The sequence below is a fragment of the Cydia fagiglandana genome, chromosome 8 (assembly GCF_963556715.1).
Source record: "Cydia fagiglandana chromosome 8, ilCydFagi1.1, whole genome shotgun sequence".
Lineage (NCBI taxonomy): Eukaryota > Metazoa > Arthropoda > Insecta > Lepidoptera > Tortricidae > Cydia > Cydia fagiglandana.
The window spans coordinates 60,138-79,530 of NC_085939.1; the positions used below are offsets into that span (position 1 = coordinate 60,138).

At 42.4% G+C, this 19,393-nt stretch overlaps 2 protein-coding genes across 3 annotated transcripts; one reads left to right on the top strand and one right to left on the bottom strand.

The window, feature by feature from the left end:
* Positions 1–410: 410 nt before the first annotated feature.
* On the bottom strand, positions 411–3,331 carry LOC134666393 (nuclear pore complex protein Nup50). 2 transcript variants are annotated; one of them, XM_063523522.1, is made up of 3 exons: positions 2,949–3,331; positions 1,710–1,926; positions 411–1,466 (listed from the first exon to the last, which is right to left on the bottom strand). In XM_063523522.1, exons 1-3 carry the CDS (start codon positions 3,114–3,116, stop codon positions 421–423), a joined length of 1,431 nt encoding a protein of 476 aa, XP_063379592.1. In that variant the 5' UTR covers positions 3,117–3,331; the 3' UTR covers positions 411–420. The 2 variants fall into 2 exon arrangements, with proteins under 2 accessions (XP_063379592.1, XP_063379591.1); XM_063523521.1 differs by having other exon boundaries at positions 411–1,926; positions 2,949–3,326.
* A 12,243-nt stretch (positions 3,332–15,574) lies between these two features.
* Positions 15,575–18,181, top strand: LOC134666885 (uncharacterized). Its single transcript, XM_063524191.1, has one exon. The coding sequence runs from the start codon at positions 15,575–15,577 to the stop codon at positions 18,179–18,181; it is 2,607 nt and encodes an 868-aa protein (XP_063380261.1).
* The last annotated feature ends 1,212 nt before the right edge of the window (positions 18,182–19,393 follow it).

Consider the following 19,393-nt stretch of genomic DNA (forward strand, 5'->3'; position numbering starts at 1 on the left):
GAGTATTTTTATACATTTCAAGTTTTGTTAACAATGTTTTGATAGATCATGAAACGGAAAACTCATCTCGGCCATCGGAGATTCATCCTTTTGCTAATGGCCTCTTCAAACGTCACCGATAATCGCATGCGACTTGCAATACATTGCGGCATTTGATCGATCGATTGATTTCGTGCTCCTACTGAGCCAGCAATTTACAGATTTTTGCAATATATCGGCGCAACAAAGTGAGATGGAGCGATAGTTAGAATGAGACAATGTGTCGCAGCCGACATGTTGGAAGGGTTGTTGTTAAGCAAAAGGTACCCATATGATTTAGACTTCTTCTACAAATAGACCTATTAGGAAGTAACTTTTAATTAGTGTGCAAAGAAAGGAGTGGGGAGTTTAATGTGTGAAACTATAACTGCTCACAATGGTTTACATCTTGTATTTATTCAGAGTTTCCAACAGTTCATCAGCTTCTTCTGAAGTTTTGACTCTTATAAGTATTGAAGTCGGAGGTGGTTTGGCGTCAGGTGTCGGTATGCATACCATCATGACATTATTCTTGCCCATCCTCTGAGTAGGTATAGCCGAAGCTAGGATTAGGTTTAGCATCACATTGCCCAAATTAGTGTTGGCACGAACCAGCAACTGATACTTTCCACTTTCTTCAATCTTTTTAATATAAAGTGTACCAACACCCCTGTCAGCAAAGTTGCCATCTTTTTTGACAAATATTTTACATTTCTTCTCATAGACACTGTCTTTTTCTACAACGGGTGTGTATTCCACTTTAGGTGGTTCATCATCTGCATCCTCATTTTTCTCTTCTTCTGTAGGTTTAGCTGCATTGAAGTTACTGATGCTAAATGGCTTTCCAACCCCAAATGAAAATGGAGTTGAGGCAGTAGAGTTTGGCATTAAAGTAGAGCTCTGAGGAGAGCTGTTAAGACCAAAAGTAAATCCTTGTGTTTTTGGGGGGCTTGAAGCACTACTAACACTATTAATTCCCTTTTCACCAAATGAATTAGGACTGCTTTGTGTCGAAAATGGGGATGTTGAGTTTGTCTTCAGATTCGAATTTGAAAATAGAGAACTAGAGCCAGTAAATGGTGAAGATCTCATAGTATTTTGTTCTGCTTTAGAGTCTCCTATAGTTGTGTTGCTCTCGGAATGTTTCTTTGTTGCATCATTAGAATCAGGACCCTGATATTCTGCTTGTATTTCCTTTAGATGTTTCTCATAGTCTTTGAATATTGGTGACAATATACACAAAGGTGTTTTCTCTACATGCTGTTTAATCCAATCTGATACTGATTCATTCAATCCTTTGAGTTTTGTGTAATATCTAATTTTTTTGTCACTCTCTTCTGATTTATCGTCTGTACTTTTGTTCTCCATTTTTGATGTAATGCTGGAGTTTGATATAATTGTATTTGGCTTAGACACTGTCTGAGCCTTGAATGGTGATGATATGGGTGCTGTTGAAAATAAAGACTTTTTAGCTTCTGTATTGTTGGGTGGTATGCCAAACATGGTGGATGATACTACAGAAGTAGATTCAGTTTTAGTTGTGTCACTCAATTTAGTGGATTGTGATTTGAAAGAGAAATTTCCTACAGTTGAATCTGCCTTTGAAGCAGTAAACAAACTGGATGATGAAGTAGGCACTGAGCCCCCAAATAATGATGATGACTGTGAAGTGGGATTGAAAAGAGTTTTACTCGAAGATGACGACACTGGGAGGGTGAACAGGCTCCCGCTGGGACTGCTAGTTGCTAGGGTGTTGTTTGAGCCGCTGGATGAAACAGCGGTGTCAGTTTTACTCAAAGCTGATCCATTCACAGGTTTGCTGCCGTTGGTCAAGTTGGCCAAAAAGTCAAATGATGACGGTTGCGCTTTGCTAAAGCCTCCAAAACCACTAAAGACACCTTGTTTTACCTGGAACATGATAAAATTTAAATTGAATATCTATATATTCTTTATTATGGCAACAAACAGTCATTAAATCATAAGATACAATCAATAGTATATCTATATTATATTATAAGGAATAGATACTACAAAGAAGACAAACAGTACCAAAAAATTACTAAATGATTTGTGGAAACATTTTAGGACAATGATCCTGAGTGGTACATGAATCTAGTGGTGGATACATGAATCTAGAAATTAAACTGGATTGGGCATGAGTGGTGGGGATAACTGACAGAACGGGATAGTCTTATGTATCTTTCAGGAGTAGCAGCGAAAGCGCTATTATTGTTTGTCCTTGTCACAGTCTCACATTTTATTTGTTCCCCACCTTTTTTTAGTATTGATAATGGTGGGCAACAAATGAATTCGACCAATCACAGTGTCGCATTTGCATATGTTTTGTCCCTCACGGAGGCACGCGTATACCACTTCTATAGGATGCTACTTCTATGGGTAGATATTAATATACATGCATACAGTATGTTATTTGTTAAAACAAAAGCTGTTTTATGCTGTGTATAAAGACATATAATTCACTAGTGTTGCACCCCGGCTACACACAGGTTAACAAATTATACACCCAAACATTCCCTCTGTACATAATGTTAAGCAAAATAAAAGTATTTCATTTCATTTTCTCAAGAATCACTCTATTTATCAGTGAAAACCGCATGAAAATCCGTTCAGTAGTATTTGAGTTCAACACGAACAAACATATAAACACACAAACAGACTGACGCGGTAGGGGGACTTTGTTTTATAAAGTGTAGGTAGTGATAATGTACCTAAGCTTATTGTGATGTGAATGTCATGTGCACAAGGGAAGTTTGGCAACAAAGAAATTGAAACTTGAATGCACAGTTCAGAGGAGAGGATACATTATTATTAACCTGTAGAGTCAATAGAGATTATACCAATTGTTTAATTTCCTAGGATAGAAGTTACCGAAGCAATGCCCGTTAAATACTCAATGTAAATGTACATACCCCTTCAGAAGTATTTTGGTTTCGTCTCTTAGCCGTCCTGATCACACGTTTTTCAATAGCTTCTTTAGAAGCAGGTTTGAACGTGCCCATTTCTTCATGTTCGTCAGGATCATCTTGGTCCCAATTATCATGGTTTAGCTCTGTGGTGGCCGCACGCTTTGCTGACATCGTACTACTATACAAGATAAACGCGCTGTACAAAATACCCGATGGGTAACTTGAATACGACTTAATCACTAACCACTCAACGCTACAGGAAATTACATGAACAACTAACAAGTAGCAGCAAACTTGTGTCAAACTTAGAATTAGATTTTAGAGGTTTTCCTGGATCCTTTTACTGCATTGGAACAGCATGAGGCATGAGTGACACTGCACTGAAACTAGTCTAGTGCACACAATTATTCTAAGAGTGAGTGTCAAACAACTGTCAATGTCATTTTGCATCGGAAACAAGCCCCCTACTCTGTCTGTTCTCTTTCACGGCGCAGCAACTAGTATCATTTCTCTCTCCTTGCTCTTTTAAAAATGCCGTTTGTCAAAAAAGGACAACCATACTGTTGACAAGATGGACTTCAAATCCAAGTGGCCCCTTTTTAGGCGACCCAGGTTGTGCATGTGTGCGTAAAAACGTATATGTGTGCTCTTTTAGGGATGTGAAAAGTCGATTTTAATCATGTTATATATCGATAAACGCTACACAGCGGAACGAAATAGCGATTAATTGAAGCTTCAATATCTTCGTTAAACATAAGCATAATTGAAATGCTAATGGATAATTAATATATTATGATGTAATAAAATATTTCAATTATTGCGGACCACCTATTTTAGTAGGTATTTATGTATTTCAATTAAATATCTGAACTTTCCCTTGGTTCTCTCCTGGGGCGTGACTATAAAATTGTGATCTGATAACCACAATAAAGAATAAAAGCGTTTTTGTTCATTTTAGGTATAGTTAAACCTTTGAAGTAAAATTAAAATTGCAAGAAATGTCGATAGTTTATCGATATGACTTTATCGACATCGCTACAGCAAAGTGGGTCGCTTTGTTAATCGTACACTAAACAAAAAGTGGTCCCACTGACAGCTCGCTTGGAAGGCATCTGTATATATTCTTATATCTATGATCGGAAAGCGCCCTCCAGACTACTCCAGACTATGCGCGTGAATCGCGGCGCGAAGCCGCGAACGTGAGTGTGGCGTCGATTTTCGCGGACAGCGAAATCGACTCCACACTCGCGTTCGCGGCTTCGCCCGCGATTCACGCGCATAGTCTGGAGGGGGCTTGTATTGTATTGTAGCTCGGGCGATTTTCCGCAACTCGACGTCTTGCGCCTATTTTGCGTGATAGGGGGTGGGCTAGTCTTGCCAGCCCAGCTCCTCGAGGAATCCTATCAAACCTTTGATGTTGAGTAGGACCTCGGGGAGGTCACTCGGGGATCCGAGATGTTTTGCCCTGTATGGGGCCAATCCGCTGCATTCCAACACCACGTGAGAGGCTGTTTCTTCTTCCTCCATGCATCCACGGCATAGGGGACTGTCTGTGACACCTGTTATAAAAAGATGTTTGTTAAAAAGTCCATGACCTGTTATGACACTGGTTACCATACTCAGTCGAACCTTTCCTAGTTGAAGGAGCGCCCTTGTGAGCTTACCGTTCATGCTAGGCATGGCCTGCTTGGCCTGTCTGCATCCAGTTTGGTTTAGCCAGTGTTCTGTGTGTAGTTTCCCTGTACGTGCCAGCAGCATTGAGCGTACCTTACTAAACGGTATCGGGAGGATCGGTTCCGGGCCTATCGCCCCCGCACCCGATCCTTGTCTGGCGAGCTCGTCCGCGGCGTCGTTACCTCGGGATCCACTGTGTCCTTTGATCCATTGTAAGGTGATCTTATTGTTCTGACATACCTCCATTAGTCGTTCGTGGCATTCGTGTATAAGTTTGGATGTGACTATATGGCTTTTTAGGGCCATTAAGACTGCTCTGCTGTCGGAGAGTATGCGGATGGAGGATCCTACTACCTTCCTTGCAGTGATGGCAGCCGCCGCGTTAATGATGCCCATGCACTCAGCCTGGAATACCGAGTTATGGGCTCCTAGCGGAGTGGTGATTGACATGTTCAGGTCTTCTGAAAAGGTTCCAGAGCCTGATCCGCTGTCTGTTTTGGACCCATCAGTGAAGATTCTCAGCTCCCGGGGATTGAGTCCTTCGTAGTTGTCGTCCTCAAATAATTGTATTTTGTACCTTTTGTCAAAGATGGCTTGTTTGTGAATTCGATCCGTGCCCGCCATGAGCACTGGAAATTCGCTGTATACTTTTTCCAGGCATGCTGTGTGAAGAGCTCCTGTGGTGTTAGACCATATATTGAGGGTTCGTAACCTTACCGCTGAGAGACTGGCCTCTTGTTGTATGTGTAGGTGCAGCGGTGAAAGGTTTAGCATGACCTCCATGGCTGCAGTCGGAGTGGACCTCGTGCAGCCAGTGGTGGCCGCGCATGCGAGCCTCTGGAGTCTTTGTAGCTTGTCTCGTACGTTGCCTAGGTTTGTTCTTGGCCACCAAACCAGAGCACCGTAGCAGAGTAGGGGGCGGATTATAGTCTTATAGAGCCAAAGGGTAATTTTCGGGTTGAGTCCCCACCTCTTACCAATCATCCTTCTGCACTGCCAGAAGACTACTCCCGCCTTGTCTATGCGTTTGTTGATGTGATTGTTCCAGTTGAGTTTACTGTCGAGCGTTAGCCCTAAGTACTTAACTTCGTCGGTCAGCTGTAGCTCAGTCTGGAAGAGTGTTGGTCTGGTAAAGTTGCCAAGTGCCCTTTTATTGGTGAACATTACCATTTCTGTTTTGGTGGGGTTAACTGATAGGTCAAAATCTCTACACCAGCGTTCTACGATCCGAAGAGCTGCCTGGGTGAGGTCGCATACTGTACTGGCAAATTTACCTGATATTAATATTGCCAGATCATCAGCGTAGCCTATTGTGTAGAAGTGTTCCTCGTTCAGTTTGGTTATGAGGTTGTTGACTACTAGGTTCCACAACAGAGGTGAGAGAACTCCCCCTTGAGGGCATCCCCGCACCGCCGCTACGGCCTGCGGTTCACCTACATACCTTATTGTCCTTTGATTTAGCATGTTCATGATCCACTTTATTAGTCCAGGTTCAGCGCCGTGGTTTTCCAAGGCGTTCCCTATACTGGAAAAGTGAGTCTTGTCAAAAGCGCCCTCTATGTCAATGAAAGTGCCGAGGCACATTTCTTTGCCGTGGATGGCTCTCTCAATGCGGCTTACAACCATGTGAAGAGCCGACTCCGTAGATTTACCTGAGCTGTACGCGTGCTGTGGCCCATTTTATAAAGCTACAAGTTACAATTTACAAGCGGAAGTCTCTTTCTAACCCTATGTTTTAGAACGAGACTTCCGCTTGTAAATTGTAACTTGTAGCTTTATAAAATAGGCCACTGGTTGTTGTGCATCGGTATGTTCTTTAGCGCCCGGTCCCTCAGGTCCCTGTCGCACAGTTTTTCCAAAGTTTTCAGCAGGAATGATGTGAGACTGATGGGCCTAAAGGATTTGGCAGCTGTGTAGTCGTTCTTACCTGGTTTAGGTATGAATACCACATTCACATCTCTCCATCTCCTGGGCACGTACCCCCAGGCTAGGCAGGCTGCCATGATGTCGGTCAGGGTTTCCTGGATGAGTCCTAGACCCCACTGTAGGAGAGCGGGGAAGATCCCATCCGGACCAGCCGCCTTGAAGGGATGGAAGCTGTCTATGGCCCACCTGAGTTTCTCAGCCGTGACGACTCTGTGCGCCATTTGCCAGTTGTTGTCCGTTGTACTGTATTCCTCGTCCTGCTGATCTGCATCGGCGAGACTTACGCATCCTGGAAAGTAAGTTACCAGGAGAAGGCGTTGGGTCTCTGCAGGGCTAGATGTGTATGTGCCATCGGGTTTACGCAGTGAGCCCAATTGTGATGTGGGCTTGTGCGCTAAGGTTTTCCTCACCCGGTTGGCGTGGTCAAGTGTTTCAATGCTGCTGCAGAAGTTCCTCCATGACAGGGATCTCCAGTACCGCAATCTCTTTTTGTACCTGGCCTTGGCTTCGTAGTAGTTTTCCCAGTCCACCTCAGCCGTTGTGTTCATGGCCCTGTTGAAGAGTCTTCTTGTTTTCCCCCGGAGTCTCTCCAGTTCTGGGCCCCACCACTGGTGACCCTTTATGGCAGTCTTTGCCGGTGGTTTTAAGGGGCACGCCTTGTGGTAGCTGTCTACGAGGGTATCAGTTAAGATATTTACCTGCTGTTCTATCTGAGCCGGTTCCCGAAGGTCATCCCTCGGTGGAAGCCGGTCAAGGCTTTCCCCTAGGACCTTCCTAAAAGTGGCTCGGTCCATTTTCCTGGGATTCCTCCGGGCGGTTGGTGTGTCTCTAGATGCTAGTAGATTGAAGCGAATCCACCTATGGTCTGAGCAGGAGGCCTCCTGGGAGACGTGCCATCCCATAATTAGTTCACTGACCTCCTCCGAAGCCAGAGTCAGGTCGATAATCGTCCTGCATCGTTTGTTTACAAATGTTGGTTCAGCGCCTATATTTAGAATGTTTAGATTAGTAGTCACAAGATATTCAACAAGTGTCTTACCTCTGTTGTTGCTGGTCTCCATTCCCCACAGTGGGTGGTGTGCGTTGGAGTCGGCCCCGATGATTATTGCGAGGCCTGATCTCTCGCAGTGGCTGACCAGTCGTTGTAGTTCGGCAGGCGGTGGCTCGTCCTCTCCAGGCATGTACGCCGAGGCAAGGACTAGGTCGCGACAGCCTGTTGGCAGTGGAACTTGTAGTTTAATCGCACACAGGTCTCTGGAACAGAATTCAGTGAGTGGTTGTGCAATAATATTGTTAGTAGTTAGGATACATGCCCTAGGGACGGCATGTACCGTGGAGTAGTAGAGCTTACCTTTCGTGTCGGACAGCCCGCGTATGTATCCATTGCCCGCCCATGGTTCTTGTAGGAGGGCAACGGCTGTTGGCAAACCTGCCAGACAGCGTCTGAGTTGGGCCGTAGCGGCCACGCTGTGCTGGAGGTTTGCTTGGATGACACTAGTTGGTGTCCATGTTGTCGGTGGTGGGGGCGGCATTTTGCATTTCCCCTCCCTCCTTAAACATGTCGGCCAACCCCGACACTATCCAAGCCGACAAGTCCTCACCCTCGGATGATGACCCGGCTGGTCCCTCACCAGTGCCAAGGAGCTCATCCTCCGAGAGTTCGGGTATCGTCGGCTTGGGTAGCGGCAGGGGGGCAACTTTCTCCCCGGAGACAGACTTGCTCTGCTCGGAGGTGCCCGCGGCCTGTTCGCTGGGGACCTGTACTCCCGTTACCCTTAGGGTGGAACCTTGCAGGGTGGGAGGCTGGTCCAGGTATTTGCCTCCGGGACCCCTGAACCTGAGGTAGACATTGCCCATCCCACAGTTCAGGGATCTCCCCCTCTCCATGAAGGCGGGGACGAGGTCTTCGGGGATTGTGAACTCGACAAACCACCCCTGGTCTTGCCGTAGTATTTGTATAATGGACCAAGACCCGACCTTGGCCCATTCGTTCTGGTACCTTAGTCCGTCAGCTGCCTGACGGACGTCTTCCCAGGACGAGTTGTCGATGTTGGGTATTAGGAGCCCGCACTTAATTCTCCTTGCCATCTCCGACTGGCGAACCGCCTTAAGGGAGATGTCTGGCAGGGTTAGGGCCTGGACACATCGCTGAGACCAGGCGGCCGAGTATTCGTCTTCTGCGAAGACCCTCAGCTGTCCCTCAGCGAAGATGGGCTTGCCCTTGAATTTGGGTGGCCGGGCTCCTACGTGGTTTCTCCTCGCCTCCTCCACGATTGCTTGGTGCAACCCGCGGAGGATGGCGTTGGAGTGGTCAGCGGTGATCTTCCCCGACTTCTCGTCAGTAATGACGATCGTCAGGTCAGATGCCGCTGCTTGTGCGTACGACAACGGTTGGCTTGGGCTCACTAGTCGCTGCTTTTTGTTGTCTCCTTGCGGGGAGAAGGACTCATCTCGCATCCTTTTAGCAGCGGCTCGTGCGAGCTTACCAGGTCGTCGTTTGGAGGGATCTGCGGCCGAACCCGTAGGGCTGTCGCCCGACGTTCCAGCCTTAGGGGGTAGGATGGAACCTTTTCCCTTCGGCGGAGGCCTGGCAGCAGCAACCTGCTTGTTCGGCGCCGGTTTGGGTGCCGGCTTCTGGGAAGCCTGCACACCCACACCGGTTGCAGAGTGTGTCGGTGTCGATGTGTTGTCCAGCTGCTGCTCTCGCGCTAGACGAGCTGCACGCCTCTGGTTCTTGTTTTTCTTCTTCTTCTTAGCCACCCCACCTTGACATTTAACAGGGGGGGGGTGGGTTAGAGGAGGAAGAATTCACAGGTCTGGCAGGGTGAGGCTTCCCAGCGGGGGGTCGCTTCTTGGACCTTCGGTCCACTACCTGCCAGTCCTGGAAGGGGTTTGGGCCGGTCTGCTCCCCAGATGAACTGGGTTGCGGACGGGCCGGGGTTTCGGTCTGACGCACTGTCACTGGAACAGCTTGTCTCGCCTGTGTGGCTTCACCATTAGCGATGGACGCTGCTGGATCAGCTTGGGGTTTTTCGTTAGACCTGGTATCCATAGTTCGTAACGATTAACTTCATCCTCATCGGCTCCCACCCTACAAGGGCCCACATCTTGGGAACGCTTACTCACACATATAAAAGGTGCTTTCGGTCGTTAGGACACCGACTCGGGTATAGAAGTGAGAAGTTGGCTAGTTGCGCGACATCGGAAATGTGTGAAGGTGGGACGTAGGGTCGTCCAGGTCAGACGCCCTCCGCCCGATTCACCTAAACGCACTTCGTCAGCATGGCCTTTCACCACCGCATCAGCAGCCGAAACTGCCTCTGCGGCCCTCTCACTTCTCGCCGTGAGCCCACCTACGGTTCCTCACTTGACCATTTCCCGGACTGTGGCTAGTAGCCCGGGCTACCGTTTTGCCCGAAATCAGGGCCGAAGCAGACGTGTTGCCACGCGGGTTGGCAATGGCTCAATCCCCAGGATCCCGTCATCCTTGCGTACGGCGCTCTACTGTGCAGGTCCTAGCACAGGTAGGTTATGTATAGGTCGTCAGTAGTAGCCTACACCTACTGACAACACCAGTGTGGATGTTAGCCGCCACTAGAAAGAGGCACGAATGCCAGTCGCTAGTGACGTTGCCCAGGATGGACCGGGGGTGACAGACGGACCTTTGGGCAGGCCGGAGCCCACCCAAACTTCCCCCTGTCTCCCGCTCGGGGAGGTCATCACACCACTCCACCCCTGGAGGGGGCTTATGACAAATCGTTGTTTATAGCGTCCTCCACACTCGTGCGCGAATCGCGGCGCGAAGCCGCGAACGTGAAGCCCCCTCCAGACTATGCGCGTGAATCGCGGGCGAAGCCGCGAACGCGAGTGTGGAGTCGATTTCGCTGTCTGCGAAAATCGACGCCACACTCGCGTTCGCGGCTTCGCGCCGCGATTCGCGCACGAGTGTGGAGGAGGCTTGAGTGTGGCGTCGATTTTCGCAGACAGCGAAATCGACTCCACTCCACACTCGCGTTCGCGGCTTCGCCCGCGATTCACGCGCATAGTCTGGAGGGGGCTTATTATCGTAACAATTTGTCATAATACACACGGTAGATAAAACTGCGCAAATCGGACTGCACAGTTTAATCGCTACGATTTATAGTTACGTGTGTAGCCGGCATAGGGAAACTCGCTCTTTCACACTGCAACCCGTTGTTTTTTTAATTTCTGAAGGCCTAACGCGAACCACGTTCGATGTGTTGCCTCCCTGTCACACTTACGTATAAATTCACAGGTGCGGCAGTGAGGCAACACGTCGAACGTGGTTCGCGGTAAGCCCTCTGCTCTTTTTTGCCAGGCTGTACACTCGCGTCTCGTGCTCGTGACTCGGCTAGAGATGGGTAGGGGTGAGTAAATACTGAGTATTTACTCGATATTTACTCAAAGCACCCGATAAATACCCGTATTTACTCATTTAGGTGGGTAAAAACGATTGCTTATAAAATATTCAAAAAGTGAGATTTAAGAACAAAATTGTATTTTATTGAAGAGTGCTAACGTGTATTAACAATATCTATAAAATAAAAAGCATATAGGACGCTTAATTTAGGAAAAAAAGGTAATTATTAGTGAGATGCAAATTGTGATAATGCAAAGTTAACAATTTTGTTTTAAATAAGAAGGTATTTACTTTAAAAATGTGGTACTTAAATTCTATTGATGTTCTAGATAACTGCATGTCGCGCAAAAAGTGCGTGTTTACGTGGCACTTACGACCTTTTATTAAGGGTTTTTTAAAGAAAACTCAAAAATGGCTCAACCGATGATGTTCAAAATATTGTTTTTTGTACTCTATTATACGGCTAATCTCCCGATATGTTTTCATATTTTTTCTGAACTTTGGTTCTAAAGTTATAGAGAGATAAACATTATTTTGGCCTTTCGAAACGGTTTTTTTACCAAAATATTCAATTTATCCAAAAATGTTCTTAGATACATTCCAGTTATTTTTAAAGACCCATTTAATGATGTGCAACACGTTGGTGGTTTCTGAATTTTTTTTTTGTGACAATTAGTTACATGTGTCGCGAAATACGCGATGATTGTGAATACATACATAGCAACACTAAATCCGGAAACGGAATAGAAAGAAAAACAAAATATATTGTCGATGGTAAGTTGAAGGAGGCTTCTTTTGCTCACTACCATGAAAATGGCAGTTTGTACTTTTAACTTTGTCCAGTTATTAAACTTAAAATCAGTGTTAGTGGCTCGGGATTTCCAGGTTTCAGCACGTAAAAGCAAGCTAAGTATTTAGAGAATAAAAAATGTATCTATACGTTGAATGCATAAAGTTTCTAGCATTAATTTCTAGCGTGGTGTTATAAATGGTCACTAAAGCTTACTCCAAGCATTTATTGGGCATGTAAGATGGCATGCAAATTAAATTAAAGCTCCAAATCATGTGTTGGTTTGAGGGATGGTATAGCCTACCAATAAAATCAGATTATTCAAATGTACATGCAAGAACGATTCGCATGATACATCTGGCTTGGCCAGGGGGCAAGCGTTTTTAAATAGTTTCTGTAAGAACACTAAGAACGATTCACATAAATGTATGTGGCTCACCTCGAGGTTGTTCGCATGTAAGTTGGATTCGCATGTGACAGGTATAATCTACCAATTAAATAAAGTTATTACGTGCAAGTTGGATTCGCATGTGACAGGTATAATCTACCAATTAAATAAAGTTATTAAGTGCAAGTTGGATTCGCATGTAATAGTTAATAGGCACTCGTTTGTAGACCGCTGGAGCCAGCCTGTAAGTAATAGCACCGATGTGCTGGTCGCGGATCTACCACAAACTTGGACGAGTGGGCCTATAATAAGATCAAAGTAAGCGTTTTAGGTCCCATAAAACATTTGTAGGGAACATTCACAGATGTGGTGGTTGCAGACCTTAAACGAGCTCTGATGTGTATGGGCTTTATGCCATTATTTAGGATTGATATACCATGGTATAGGGCAATCTAATGAGACCAGGTCAGTGAACTGCTCAAGCCATAAGCGTTTGGCAAGGTAACTTATAAACAATCAGTGATGAAGAGTATAGCTATATTGACTGCCACTCTATGTAACAATCCTTATAAATTTACTTAGGAAATATTTAGTGATTCGGTTGGAATCAATGTGTTAATACTTTAACAGGTCGTGGGGAGAATCATTGTGCTCTGCTCACCTGCAATCTTAACCTGGAGTTCTGGGCATCCCGGGCCATGTCGTGAGAAGCAATTATAAGGTAAGGATGACCATATTTCTACCGTACAGATTAAAGCCTCATTTATCATAATGTTAGATTTTGTATGTTCATAGACAAAGTTACATAATAACACCAACAAGCGAAGCAGGTAATTTGTAATTACTGAGTTATAATTTATATTGAACTAAGGCATAAGCTATAGTGTTGAAAGATCTCATAAATTCCACTATTAATTTTATCATAAATAAAATGTGTGCCAAATTCATCCCCGTTGGTACATATTTATGGTGTAGATGCGAGGGATTCATTATTTAAGAAGGAGTAAATAATAATAAGAGGTTTCTGTACGGTGAATGTAGTCATCCTATCTTAAAAAAGCAGTAAAATATAAAATTAAATGAGAAATTAGGATCACGGTGGCGACATCTGTGGAGGAATAGACTAAACTTGATTGATCACTGAAACTAGCTATATTATGATAATAAGGCACGATTTCAGGATAATTTACGTCAGTAAGCAGACGGGCAGCTATTTTTAATAAATAAATGTTGTTGTACTTTATTTCACAAACCCCTTTAGTATTAAATACCATATAAAACTTAAGCTACCTTGTTCTAGAACCCGAGAGCAGTTCGGTAAGTGAAATTTACAGGTAGTTCATCTAGTGATTGACAGATGGCGTTTTTAGCATAAAATCTAAAAGTGACAGCTATTCCACCACAGATGGCGTGGTGAACTGATTTTGTACTTGAATCGGAATCGTACAAAAAATTTATTTGAATAATATTTTCATAATTTTGTTAATTAGTCATGAAATTCTTATGAATAATTAATAGAGAATAACTTAAAGAGTAAGTCAAAACGGAAACATATTGCGAAATTCATTATTCGTTCCACAGACAACATAACTATACATCAACAATGTAGTGACATTTTGCAAGTTTGCTACAACCAAGTACGAGTTAAAAAGCCGGCTATTTTGCGAATAAACATTCACAACTAGCTTTAATAAGGCGAAATCACAAGAGGAATTCAGTGATTTACGAAAGAAAAGTGTTATTTGATGGGACGATCTGTTAGTTCATCAGGTGAGGACGGACAATTTTGTTTACATGTTATCAAACAAGTTGCGTGCGCAAACAAGTAGTGATTCCTTCAGTACACTTAGTACACTTCGATCCGAGTTTTAGACGCATATCCAACAAAGTTAACAACAATAAAATTGTATTATTTATTTATAAAAGGTACTACGTCAAGGTTATAAGTGGATATCACAAGCAACATAGCTACAGTCTTGCTCAATTGAGAGGAAAACATATTGCTCCATCATTAAAGGATATTTAACAGAGGAAACTAAAGTTCTATAACGGGCCAGGTATGTAAAAACAAGTACTGATTTCCTTGACAAATTTTAACTTGCATTTTTAATGAAACCATTTGGTATAAGAAATAAATCACATACAAACTAAGAATTTAGTCCAAAACAACATTATGGCAACAAACAGTAGTCACTTTGAGAGAAAATTTGAATTTTCATGATAATTATTTGTCATATTGTTTATTTAAAATAATATTTGGTTGAACATTTTTCATCAAACATTGTTAATAAACATGAAACAGTCTGATAACTTTATAGTTCCTGTGCGCATATTCCTAAAATACAAAGGAATTAGTAATATTTTAATACAAAGATTACTTCATTCATATTTATGTAAATTGTTTTTTGGTAACAGCGTTTATTTTAATAAAATTGCTAATTTGTAGTAACTTGGTAAATAAATATATACTCCATAACAAAACACACTAAAAACATAAATCAGTTATGTTTAAATTTACACATTATGAAATAAATTTACTTAAAACAGTTTAAATTCATTGAAACATGAAGGTGCACGGTAGAGCGTGGTCAAGTACTACAAGTTTATTTCTGGTTATTAAGGTTGATGTGGAAGTGAATAAATTAATTATTAATTTAAGATAAATAAACGAAATGGAACACTGGACAAAATTAAAATTGTAAAAATGACTGCAAATATTCAGATGGATTAAACCTGAATAATAATGTAGTTTAATGGAAACTAGTCGGCTTGTGTTTTTGATTGTGATTATTCTTGTTGAATAAATAAATCTAGAAGATGCTCTTGATGTTTCTTGCTGTTGTGAGTAAATTGCCAAGAAGGGGCACGGTAGTGTCACGTCCAAGTCAAATAAAATGAAAGTAATATCTGGTTCGAGAATTAGTGCTATGTTTATAGGCTAGGTCGAACTATATGTGGGACCTGGATGTGAACTTTAATAAAATAAAATATCACTAAGCAAGAGTAACAATTCAGAGCTACGACCAATATTTAAAAATGTTATATGCCATTATCAGGGAATGGTATGAAGTGGGTCTAATAAATTAAATTCACAATCAATACACAACCTGTATATGAAAGTCACTTGCCAATAAATTGTGTTGATGAGACTATAGCTTAGTCCATTAAGAAATTGTTTACCATCCATTATAGTCAAAGATAATAATTTCAGACTCAGTGCACAACAACACTTCCTAATAATAAAGATGGAAGAGATATATTTGACGAGGTTAAACAAATTTGTGTCGGAAATAAAGAATCTATCCAACAACTCAAGGATCCTCATTTTGTTAAAATCATGGAACGATGAAGAATATGAACAAGCCAAGATTGCTTCGGCAAAATTACAAGCCGTAATAACAAGATTTAATACCGAACTATATCAGTACTTTAAAATAGTAACAAATCCAAACGCGGACGAGATTTCAACCATGACAACTGAACAGTTGGAGGGTGATGAGACTCTGGCTGAATTAAACGCTCTTATTCAATTAAGAGAGACAAGACAGGTTCTTCATCCACCTGAGTCTATAGAAGAGTTAAGAAAAGAGTTACAAGTAGTGCTCACAGCCAGACAAGATGCAAAAGGAACTTGTGAAGAATTTAAAAATAAGGAGAAAAGCTTCACTACAGAAACGCTTCTAATACAAGAGTCTAGGAACAAGAGAAGAGCAAGGTCGAGGAAACCAGATGTTAGCAAGGACACACATAAGAAGCATAAACCAACCTTGACTGCCTTTAGTAAGACATATGCCAATAAACGAAAGTTCATGGAAGAAAGAAACAGTTCTGCACCTATTCAAAAGAAAAGAAAGATTTCATGTATATTCTGTAGTGGAGATCACTTCAATGATGAGTGCACCAAGTTCAAAACAGTACAAATCAGAAAGTCAAAGTTAAATAACCGCTGCTACATATGTTTAGATCTAGGTCACCGTGCAAGAACGTGTAAAAGAAATTTAAGAACTTGTCTACATTGTGGAAGAAAAGGACAACACAACAGAGCACTGTGCCCTACGAAGGAACAACCCACGAAGGAACAACCTAAGAAGGAAACCACGACCTCATTACATATCAATGACGATTCGCCAACAGTACTCCAGACAGTTATAGTTAACGCTATAGGCAGAAACAATACAATACTCAAATGTCGTGTGCTCTTCGATTGTGGCAGCATGAGAAGTTATATCTTACAAAAGGTAGCCAAAAAACTTAACCTGGAATCTGAAGAGAAACAGCATCTCACGGTATTTACCTTTGCTGAGGATAAACCTCGTGAGTTGGAGACTCCACTGGCCAGACTCTGCTTGCAAACAAAAACTAATGAACTGAAGTTAATATATGTCAACATTGTGCGCTCTATGACTCATGAAGTATCCACCTTTAGCAAGGACTTCTTAGAATGGGAACATCGAAACAAGTATATTCTATCCGATGACGGATCACTCGAAGATCAAGTTGACATCCTGATAGGGAACGACCACTATCAGTCACTAATGCTATCCGAGAAGATAGAGATAAAGGAAAATCTATATCTAGTGAATTCTGTGTTTGGTTGGATGCTGTCTGGTCGATCAAGAGAAGAAAGAGGAGAAGAATTATCAGTACTTACATACTTCCAAGCCTCATACGAGACCAAATTAAATGAACCAGATCTACCGTTGGATAATACATCTATGAGAGCCTTATGGGATTTAGAATCTATAGGAATTGTCGACTCGCCTAACACCAATAGAGATAAAGAAGCGATCAAGCATTTCAACGAAAACACAATACTAGAAAGTGGAAGATACCATGTCAGCTGGCCATGGAAGGATTATCCTCCAGAGTTACCAACAAATTACGGATTAGCATATGGAAGACTTGTGGGGCTCGTGAAAAGACTGGATAAAGAGACGTTATCAATGTATGAAAAGACATTAAGTGATCAATTGGAAAAGAAAATTATAGAAGAAGTTCCTAACAAGAAAGAAAGGGATCATCCTATACATTATTTACCATTTCACGGAGTTATGGCTACTGGAAAAGCACTTAGACTGGTATATGATGCTTCAGCGAAAGTAAAGAATGCGAAAAGTCTTAATGAATGCTTATATGCCGGCCCAATGATGCTAGAAGACCTGACTGGATTATTAATTCAATTCAGATGCCACAATGTAGGATTAACTGCAGACGTAGAAAAGGCTTTCTTGCAAATTGGATTGAATAATAATGATAGAGATGTGACTAGATTTCTATGGCTGAAAGATACAGAAAAACCTGTTACTGAAGACAACCTTATACAATACAGATTCACTCGGGTACCCTTTGGAATTATCTCCAGTCCATTTTTATTAAATGCTACAATAAAGCATCATCTACAGACCTCTGAAGGGAATTATACAAAACAGCTGGCCAATAACATATATGTGGACAACCTACTTACAGGCACAGAGTCAGTAGATGAAGCATTAGATCTGTATAAAGAGGCAAAGGACAAGTTTTCTGAGATATCAATGAATCTTCGAGAGTGGAGTTCTAATTCAAAGGATTTTCTCAATCAAATACAGGATGTGGCTCCAGAGACCACAGTGAAGACTTTGGGCTTAAATTGGGACTTAAAGGAAGACTCACTCCAACTTAGAGCCAAAGTAAACAAGAATAATGAGATTACGAAGAGAGGAATACTCAAAACTATAGCGGCAATATACGATCCTTGTGGATTCAGTGTACCCATAGTACTGCCAGCCAAACTACTTCTCCAGCAATTATGGAAGGAAAAGGTCAAATGGGACAGCTCATTATCTGATGAAACAAAACAGAAATGGATGAGTATTCTAGAAGATCTTAAAGAAATAGAGTCAATACGTCTACCAAGAAATATGACTGTGCCAAATAGACATAAGGCACAATTACACTGTTTTACAGATTCTTCGACAGTAGCCTACGCGGCTGTAGTATATCTGGTGCAAGGAGATAACGTCCAGTTTGTAATAGGCAAGTCACGTCTTGTACCTACCAAAGATCAAGAAAATTTGAAGATACCATGCAAGGCTTGAATTACTAGGTGTTTTAATTGGAAGTAGACTTATTAAATATGTCTTCAAGTTTTTACAACTGGATATAACGGAGATGATATTGTGGACCGATAGTCAGATCGTAAAAGGCTGGTTTTATTCAGACAAACTACTGGAACCGTTCGTGTCTAGAAGAATGGACGAAATTAGAAAAAATAAAAATCTAATTGTGAGATATGTTCCATCTGGACTTAATCCAGCAGACACTGCAACACGACCAAGTACCTCAAAGGAAGAGAGAAATGGGTGGTTAAATGGACCCGCCTTCTTACGACAGGATTCAAAGACCTGGCCAAAAAGCCCAGGTGCTGAAGTTTCTCTTCTGTTGGCGGAGGGTCTGTCTAACACAGATAATCATCAAAAGGCTAAAACATTGTCTGCCGAACCAAGTCCAGTAACAAACTTAGATCCTCAATTACAAGAAATAAAACAGCTACAAGAAACAATGTTTCCGGAAGAAGTACAAGGAAAGAAAACAAGTCTAGCTCGCAGCCTAGGTCTATTCTGTGACACAAATGGAATACTAAGATGTGACGGTCGTCTTGCGCATTCAGACTTATCTTACGACGCAAAACATCCTATTCTTTTACCAAAAGAAAGCGAATTGACTGAAAAACTTATAAAGGAAACTCATGAAAAGAATCTTCATGTAGGAGTGGCTCATACTTTAAGCCTTATACGTCAGAAGTATTGGATACCTCAAGGTAGAAGTAAGGTCCAAAAAACGTTAAGTAAATGTCCAAGATGCGTGAAACACGGAGGAGGTCCGTATGAATTACCCAAGACTCCTGCATTACCGGTAGAAAGGGTGAAGTATACAAATTCATTCGCTTATACAGGAGTGGACTATTTTGGACCAATGGTCGTGAGAACGGAAAGCGGTCTAAAGAAAAGGTGGATCTGCTTGTTTACGTGTCTAGTGATCAGGGCAATACACCTAGAAGTTGTCAAGGATCTGACTACTAACGAATGTCTTATGGCATTTAAGAGATTCATAGCTACAAGGGGGGCTCCGACTCTTATATTAACAGATAATGCCTCACAATTTAGATTGTTAGGAGAAATATTAACGGAAGAAGGAAATTTTATTACTAACATAAAATGGAAATTTATCCCACAACTTGCACCGTGGCATGGAGGTGCTTATGAAAGGCTAGTAGCAATTGTTAAGCATTGCTTAAAGAGAACGCTTCA

What these genes read in the sequence shown, in the direction of transcription:
- LOC134666885 (XM_063524191.1), top strand. Translation starts at nt 15,575, where the DNA reads ATGACAACTGAACAGTTGGAGGGTGATGAGACTCTGGCTGAATTAAAC.
- LOC134666393 (XM_063523521.1), bottom strand. Translation starts at nt 3,116, where the DNA reads ATGTCAGCAAAGCGTGCGGCCACCACAGAGCTAAACCATGATAATTGG. An exon ending in ACCAAAATACTTCTGAAGGG is followed by an intron (nt 1,927 to 2,948) that starts GTATGTACATTT and finishes ATCATGTTCCAG; the next exon opens with GTAAAACAAGGTGTCTTTAG.